The 8,763-nt window shown below is 38.9% G+C and overlaps 2 protein-coding genes across 2 annotated transcripts in view; one reads left to right on the top strand and one right to left on the bottom strand.

Annotated features, from left to right (window-relative positions):
• Positions 1-1,349: 1,349 nt before the first annotated feature.
• LOC137986709 (neuropilin-1-like) lies at positions 1,350-5,410 on the top strand. The gene is made up of 3 exons (XM_068833654.1): positions 1,350-1,799; positions 2,823-3,130; positions 3,971-5,410. Exons 1-3 carry the CDS (start codon positions 1,358-1,360, stop codon positions 4,115-4,117), a joined length of 897 nt encoding a protein of 298 aa, XP_068689755.1. The 5' UTR covers positions 1,350-1,357; the 3' UTR covers positions 4,118-5,410.
• A 613-nt stretch (positions 5,411-6,023) lies between these two features.
• The window catches only part of LOC137986711 (EGF-like repeat and discoidin I-like domain-containing protein 3), an 8,805-nt gene continuing 6,065 nt past the window's right edge, over positions 6,024-8,763 (bottom strand). The window contains exons 2-4 of the mRNA XM_068833655.1: positions 7,700-8,155; positions 6,581-6,861; positions 6,024-6,173 (exon numbers count right to left, since the gene is read on the bottom strand). Coding sequence (XP_068689756.1) covers positions 6,024-6,173; positions 6,581-6,861; positions 7,700-8,126 — 858 coding nt within the window. The 5' untranslated portion in view covers positions 8,127-8,155. The remainder of the gene's footprint in view (positions 6,174-6,580; positions 6,862-7,699; positions 8,156-8,763) is intronic.

The following is an 8,763-nucleotide window of genomic DNA, read 5'->3' as shown; positions in this document are numbered from 1 at the left end:
TTTCCTTCGTCTAGAAATACCAAATTTTAAACAGGAAACGTTCGAGAGTCTTGTCTTCTTTTGTCAATTACACGCCTTTAAGATGTGGAAGGCTTAATCATTCTCATCGCTAAAACAATCTCATCTTTGAAGAGCTCTTGAATTATAATTGCAATTTTAACGATTTTTTTTCTTGTGGCAGATATTGTGGGAACCTAAATATTCTCTGTCACTTAAAGTGATAACGAAAATGTAAAAAAGTGGACTTTTCTTTAATGTCCTGTCACATGGACTAAAAGCAAACTTTATTTGCTATGTGTTTTACTGTGTATTCATTGTTTGAAAAACGTAAAGGAAATTAATGAAAAGATCTACAGACGATAGCCAATAGAACATTCAATTTTAATAAACAGTTATCACAATGTGCAATTTTATTTTCAAATAATAACCTTTAATCGTTCTACAATGAACAGGCCTTAAGCTTTTGAGAGTTTTCACGCTAAACAACCGAATTTTAATATAAACTTTATTTCTATGATGACAAGAATCAAATTAATGCAAGAATTCGAAACTGTAAACATTTTTTTAATGGACAAGAAAAGAAAATAGATGACTGATGCCGTTTAATCACCTAAAGAAAGCAAAGAGTATCTGTGTTTTCTGTGCAATATTATTGACGCACGATGTGAAAAAAGTATGTTTCAAACCTCGTCGAGAAGTCACCTAGAAAATTTGTCTATGTTCGTAAAAGAAATCAAACACAACATAATCTAAAATTTTCGACATCGTTCAATACTATTTCTTACGTGCATGTGAATTATCCCTTATTCCCTAAATTAAAGCAACGAATTCTCAAATATCAAGCAGTGCAAAAAGGAAGGGCAAATTTTAAAGAAAACCAAACGATAATTTGATTATCTCGTTTTATTTTGGCTCTAGATCATCATCAAAACGCAAAAGAGAAGTGCATCGTCTTTCGAAATAGTTAACAATTATTCCGGCTCCGCCGAAGTGGAGGTAACAGCCATCGCCCAGTTTCGCCGACACTGAGGCCGTGAATAATTGTTTTAGTATGTACCACACCAAAAAGTTGCTCCTCGGTAACCGAAGGGAAACCTGTAGTCATTTTGGTTTTCTCTGTTTGCTGAGGTTGCACTTGCTTTTCACGTCCGAGCGATCAGAATGAGCGGAAAGCACAATTCACTTGTGTGGTATAGACTAATAAAATTAACAGTACCTGGAACTTTTCAATTTACGCAACTAATTAAGCTCTCTTGGGGAGAAAAAGGTTGGTATGGTTATATTGCGATTGGTCATGAATTATTTTGACGTGTTATTAATCCTTTTAATTAATGTTCCTTTAGGCGAAGTTGTGTCCATGAGAGATGAACGCTTACAATTCATGCCTCCGCTTTTGAAAGTCTCTTCTTTCCTTCTCCTGAGCATACTTTTTTGGCAAAAAACCTCTGGACACTATGATCCCTGCCGCGTAGCCAGGTCAGTTCCCGAGCATGCGCTATCAGGACACGTGATCTCTACAGTAGCAGTGAAAGGACTAGAATCTTGTGTAATAACCTGCGAACGCACTGAAAAGTGCTTCAGCATAAACTATTATTCAACGTTAAAAAGGTGTGATTTGAACGACAAAACCGTTGAATGGAATCTCAGTGACTTAAAGCCAACAGAAGGAGCCTTGTATCTCACGATGGTGTCTCGTGTCTACACGCCGAGTCAAGACTGTATTGGGGTTTGCGTACCTATCCCAGGATCCTCAGTGCGACGATGCGTTTGTGGAGGAAATACAACGAGCCTTAATGATTGTGAGTCTCGCTACCATCAACAATATTATTCAGTTGATCTATATATTTGCATTGCACAAGTTCTAAAAGATCACAGAGAAAAAACTTAAAAACACAGCCATCCTCAATTCACATTTCTAATATCGAGGTCACGACCGCTACGTTGGTGTCCCCAAACAAAGAAACGGCGGCCATGTTGGTGTCCCGACCCAATCCTCCGGGAATTGAACTCAAATATTATGCAAACGTTTTCTTTTGTTTTCGTTAAAGAAACATGTCTGTTGATCACGTGAGTGAAAACCAAGTATACCGCAACCTGGCAGTATTTTTAAATTCGTTGTAAAGCCCAGTGCAAACGGACGTGCAGTGTATTATGTGAAGGATACGACCCATAAGACTTTGTAAACTTACAAAATTTGGCTGCCATCTTGTTTTTAACATGTAAATGCGTTGCTATCTCCATGGAGACCGTATGTAATGCGCGTGCGTGGCTACAGCTGTACAAACGGATGAAACATTGACCGAATGCATAAAAGGCGGACAAAAATGTATTCTTTTGTTTATGCTAATGAGACTCACTAGCCTCGCTCTCAAGCAACCTTTCTTTTGTATTTTGGCCATGCAAACGAGGCTAGTGAGGCTAATTAGCACATAAACAAAAGAATATTGTTTTGGCCGCCATTTATGCATTCGGTCTATTGTTGTCCTACGCTTCGGCGATCACGGAACAAAAGAAATGTTGGGAGTTGTTGGCTTAAAAGTTTGACCAGTTTCAAACTTCGTAAAACAACACGTAACAACATGCAGCAGGGTGTGCATTAACGGACGCAACATGTAACACCCGACAATGCTGGAACAATGTTGGCCAACAATGGTGCGTCCATTTGCACAGGGCTTAAGTCGGCTTAAGTCTTATTTCTAATTAGGGAATTCTTCCAAAACAAGCACCAACATAAGGGCGGTGTCACCTAGTGTGATTCTTGCCATTCATAGTGTAACTCTTTCAATTGACTGAACTATTTTCGCGTTGCATTTTCGAAATAGCTTGTTCAAAACCACTTGGAATGGAAGACGGTCTAATCAAAGATACCATGATAAAGGTATCGTCCACGCATCCGGACAGCAAAAAGGTATGGGGGAGACTTCACAGCAAGGAGGGAAGCTGGACTCCAAACGATGATTACAAAGACCAGTGGTTCCAAGTAAACTTCGAACCGGAAGTAAAAATAATCACACACATCGCCACGCAAGGAAACGGTAGAAACCATTATTGGGTGAAAGAATATCACGTCATGTACAAGAAAAAGGGAGCTTCGACTCTCCAACAATATATGGAAAGCAACAAATTAGTGGTAAGACGAAATTTCCTGGGTGGATATCATGTCACTTTTTCAATGCTCATACTATTGGTAGGGCATGTAGTTCCCGGTGTTGTGGTCTGTCTTCTGTGGTGTATCATGGTTGGGAGGGTAAATGCTTGGAGATATTAGCTACACCAAGCTACTCTAAAATCCGAGGGTGAAGAAAGATATATGATATGATATGATATGATATGATATGGTTCTCCCTCAATTCCGAAGAAAGATTCTGTCTGGGAGGCTTAACCACATTGCCATTGTTGCTTTTTATCGTTTCGGTGTACATATCAGCGATTCAAAGGTAACTTCTTACATTGTTGCGTATAGGTCCCAATCATTTCTCGATCGATACTTTCCGAGGTCAAATCGATTTGTCCTGCAGTTCTCACCGTGAGCACGGAAAGGAGAAATGTCTAGTTTCTAAACAAATTGACAAGAAAGTGCTTGCTCGAGTTCTAGTCCCAAATCTACTAAAAATCTACTACCACTTTGATAGTCATCATAATTACTGTGTTAAGTTTGAGCTTTTATGCATCTGCACGTTTGTCGTCCCCAGTCTTGGAGCTGCTCACCTTATACACTCAACTACAATAGGAGACAGCTGAGAAGACTGTTGAAATGAAAAGCTTAAAGGCCCACCTTCAACCGACAGGTTTTCGACCGTTTGTTTTTGTTATGGAAATTCGTATTTCTTATCGCAGCGATCTAATTGGATGAATCTCGGATTCGGGTGGAATTTTCATATATGAAAATTGTTCCGAGGCACGCAATGTCTGTCGTTTGAAGGTGTGCCTTTAACGCTACATTCAAAGATATTTTCTCTTGTACTTTCAGAATTTCACCGGCAATAAGAACCAAAATGCCGTGGTAACAAACAAGATAGCAAATCCCTTTGAAGCCACTGCAGTCCGTATAATTCCAAAAACATTTTACGGGAGAATAGCTTTGCGGATTGAACTGTACGGATGTGACATCAAGTGAGGTTTTGATATTGGAATGCATCACCCCCCGGAAACCTCACCTGACAGAGGAAAACAAGGTCTCGTCCGCATTAACAAAGATTGAAATTCAATTCAATTTGACTCACATTACTGTTATGATTGTAACCTGGTTGTTGGTACAGTATTCAATGGGCAAAACCACGTATTCATTTATTGCGCAGTTCTGGCATTGGAACTACTGGAAACAAATTAGTAACCTCGTTCTCTACTCTCGACGGAGAAAAGCCGACGCTTTATGACAAGAAATGATGGTACAGTGAAGGAAAAGCAAACTTTATTTTGTCGGGAGCTCGAGATGGATTTATTGTCTGATAGGACAAACTATGATTTACATGTATTGAAAAAGGTTTATGTTTTCAACTATTTGTAAGGTGTCCTTTGTTCCTTGGTCTAAAGGACACACAAGGAGTACACTCTGTCAATCATTTTCGAAGCACACTAAGCAGCAGAGGTCCATAACCCATCAGTTTTCGGTCACGGTGTCATCCAAAACGTTAGTCACTGCCACATTTAAGAACATGCCTTAGGTCGGTACAATACAAAATGAATTTAAAGAACTAAACTAGTGAGCAGCACTCTGCGAACTGTGTGTGTAAAACTTGTTTAGTCTCCGACGCATTTCGTCTAGCTTACGTAGACTTATTCAGGGAATTTTATAGTAATACATTAAATGCCTCCGTTTAAGCATATCTGATGGCAAAAATGACGGTCACCAAAATTAAGGTTTGACCGGATTTTCGAAAGGGAACCTGAGGCGCAGCTGTGAAATATTTTGGGGCCAAACTAAAACCATGGCACCAAAAAATACAACAATGATACAACACGGACGATACAACGCGTGATTCAGTCTCAGATCGGTTAATTTGGATCCACGCTGTTTAACAATCCTATAGGCCTCAGCAAAACGTTGCTGAGCGTTTATGAAAAAGGTGCTCATAAAAACATCGGAAGTACTTCACTTTTAATTTATTTCAATTATTCTTAGCACTTTTTATCGTTACAAAGTCTGAGTTTTTTTTGATAAAACATTATCTTAACAGCTTTGCATGCTGATTTTCTGGGAGCTCACGTCGATTAGATAACCATATAGGCAGTGAAAAAAAAATTACTGGTAAGCATGTTTACCGATAACATAGTTCTTAGGGTACATAGTTACAAAACAGAACGCATAAGATTAAATATCATACAAACGAGTAGATCTTTCGGATTAACTTTTTCGATTAACTGTAGATTTTAGGAAAAATCGTACAAATAAATAGAAGATACACTTTCTCAAGTAATTTCAACAATCTTTAAGTTAAAATTTACCACCATTTTCCTCGAACTTTTTTAAAAACTTATTCAAGACCGTACAGGGAGAGACCCAGAAAAAGGAATTTAGAAATGCGCGTCTAAAACGGTAAAACTCTCGACCCACAATTATAACATAAATTTCCTCAGAATTGAAGGGAACATTTTTCAAAGAAAAAAATACAACTTGCCGTTATTGCGAAATGTAAAGATTAAACAAAAAAAATTATTATGGTCCCGCTGGGTTGTCAAAATAATCCCAGAACTCTGCGCATCTCTTACTTTCCTAATCCGAGGTGCACTTCATCAGCTTTTATGCTTTCCTTCTTCAAGGCGCCTCGGTCTCAGGATTGGTCATTTGGGGTTTTTTAAGTCATGAGGGTAAAACATAATAGATACAAATGATACCAGTAAACAAGTGGGCCTACTTCTTTCCTCTCCTCCGCTAATTCTACAAGGTGAATTGACAAACTCGCGAGTTATATGGAAAAAGTGGGCGCACAATTCAGTTCGACTAGTTGGTAACTGCTTCCTTACTTCGTCGAAAATTCAGCTGTTCGTCTCCTATCTGCCCTCTTGCCTTTGAACGGAAATAGTTAGTCGCCGTAAAGCTCTAGCCTCATTGCTATACAAGAGTACCATTGTAGAGGAAAGATGCGTACGATTATCAGATTACCGGGAGATTTAATTGGAGACGTTAAAGTGTTATAAACCACTGTATTCTTGTCCTGGTTTGCTTGATATGGCTGTCAATGGAGAATAAAAAAGTACACGTGATAAATCATTAATATCCGTCCTTTTCCTTTAACTCGTGTGCTCATGTTAAGGGCATTTTAGACGCTTCTATTCGTCAAATAGCACGAAAGCTAGTTATCTTATACAAGGGTCATGGTCACTCATTAGTCAGTCAACTGCTTTAGGAAAGAAAGTGTGAGAGAGAGAGAGAGAGAGAGAGAGAGAGAGAGAGAGAGAGAGAGAGAGAGAGAGAGAAACAATATTTCTCTTTTCTTGGACTACAGGGGACAGTTGAACATTGGCATTACAGTTATGGCTTTCTCAAGAATGAAAATAATCAACTGGCAAGACTAAAACAACAATTTGTCAGAATCGAGTCAAGTCTACTGTAAACTTACGAACATTTTAGCATTTTTACCGTTGTGTCCGAATGAGCAGACCCATCAGACCACCACAGAATGCGATAAGAAGTAACCCAGCACTCGTCGTTTGGTGCTCCCTGTGTAGCGATGGCATTAACAGTTTTCTCGCTTGAAAATGCAACGGAAATGTACCGATTGAACTTATTTTCTGCGGCCATCCAACATTCGGAGCCATGTAGACGTCCTTTCCAAGCATTATAGCCTGGCTTTTCCGAAAAAGCTGTGATATTGTTATTGGGGATGGCTCCACTTTCCATTCCTAGAGCCCCTTGCAGAACTGCAGGAAAACAAGACAAGTGTATATACAACTAGTAAGCATTGCGCATACTCCTGACCTCGCTGTCTGGCCGGTATATTACCCATGCGTACAGCCACATCACCTTGTCAGTGAGCGCCATTGACAGCTGTTTCAGTGTTGTTAGGCCTCATCTGCATGACATAGACGTTTAACTCCCTCTGACCCAAAGAGATAATTGTATGTGAATTTCAAATTCCGTTTTTGATTGTTTGTGCTTCACGTTTTTTGCTTTCCCAACAGTTGATTGGTTTGGGTCAAATTTCACCCACAAAGCAAGAATAATAAATAAACTAGTAATTACCATCAATGAGTGGAATGCTGCCGAGAGGTATCAAAACGGATCGCATGCCATGCAAATCAACGCTGCTTAATACATGTCCTGTCAGCACAACGCAGTCATCCAGAAATACAAAAATCCGTGCATCTCTAATGAAAACGATTAGAATGGCTGCCTCGTAACATTGACAGCAATAAGTAATCAGTGTTTCATCAAGATCAAACGCGGGATTCTATTAATAAACGAAATTAGAGTATGTATTACTCTAACGAAATTATATTATGTATGTATAGAGAATGGCGGGTAAACTTTCAAAACGATGTTCGATTGAAATATTTGATCGTTTACTGGGCTAGGCTAATGGTGAATTCAAGATATTTTGTCACCAATATTTTTTTCTTCCAATTAGAGTACTCCGGTAAAATAAAAACTTGATTCCAACAACAAATAATTAATATTGGTTTATTCTGTTTTGTTTTGAGAGAATGAGATGTGTGAACCCAAAACGCCTTCTTAGCAGAGAACAAAAAATGTACGTACTTTCACATCGAAATCCACTAAATCCCAAAGTACACTTGCAATACACTCTGGGACTAGGAACGCACGTTCCTCCATTCTCACAGCGCATGCTTGCACAGGTGCGATGTTTCCGAATCACCATATCCATGGATAATGCTCCCTTCCTTGGGACCAAGTGGTCCGGGGACGAATCTGAGGACGCGTTGTTCAGTTCACAAGTTTTGTGCCATGCAAAGTAATTGACGCTGAAGCAACGAGAATCCATCTCGCACGAAAATGTACATTTCTCAAAAGTTGTGCTTTTCAAGGTCTGTATCACATGACCCACTAGCACGTGATGTTTATTTGAGAAACTTGTGCGACATTGACTGGAGCAAGTGGCTATCGAAAGATAACCACTTGAGAAAAGTATGATGTCAACCAAGATCAGTTCGAAATATTTCGACATTCCTTAAACGCAGAGCATGGTCACATTACCTGAAATAAACCATATATGGAATTAAGTTGTTACGAAAATCGTTCCAGTCAATCAATTTTTATCTTACAAATTGTTTTTTTAAATTTACGAAGAAGACACTCATACCAGTAGAACCAAGAGAGTAAATAACTTGTCTAACTTTTAATTTTAAAAACGAGACAAAATTTGTTTCCCAGTGCCTTAGAAGGGTTATGAGCCTTTTTTTTTTCAGTCATCTAATTATGCCATCAGGAATTTTTGCCCAATTTGTAACTCAAGCAGATCATTTCACTGGAATCTACTTATCAATCAAATAACAGAACATAGAAAAATTTCGAGATTTTTGTTTGTGATCTGTGGAATAGAACGGAAATTTGGTGTAGTTTTCGAGAATCATTCTAATTCCGTCCACTCTGCCGGCGAACGGATACCGGATGACAATGACGACAATGGCCAGGTGTTAGTTTAGCCCGAATCATCGCTGAAGCAAGCGGCTTGAACGAGTTTGAATGGAGTGGTACGGTAACTAAACTAATCATACAAAGAAAAATAATACCACGGTACAATTAGAGCTCAATGCAAACAGACGAAATTGGATACCTTCAAATTTAACATAACGAGCCGTGAC

Source organism: Montipora foliosa, unplaced genomic scaffold (assembly GCF_036669935.1).
Source record: "Montipora foliosa isolate CH-2021 unplaced genomic scaffold, ASM3666993v2 scaffold_28, whole genome shotgun sequence".
Taxonomy (NCBI): Eukaryota; Metazoa; Cnidaria; class Anthozoa; order Scleractinia; family Acroporidae; genus Montipora; species Montipora foliosa.
Note: the sequence above shows the minus strand (reverse complement) of the source record. Positions and strands in the feature narration are given on the sequence as shown.

Excerpts from the sequence above, each read along its gene's own strand:
- LOC137986709 (XM_068833654.1), top strand. The coding sequence starts at position 1,358 with ATGAGAGATGAACGCTTACAATTCATGCCTCCGCTTTTGAAAGTCTCT. Across the intron at positions 1,800-2,822 it reads TACAACGAGCCTTAATGATT|CTTGTTCAAAACCACTTGGA; the intron begins GTGAGTCTCGCT and ends TTTTCGAAATAG. Across the intron at positions 3,131-3,970 it reads TGGAAAGCAACAAATTAGTG|AATTTCACCGGCAATAAGAA; the intron begins GTAAGACGAAAT and ends TTGTACTTTCAG.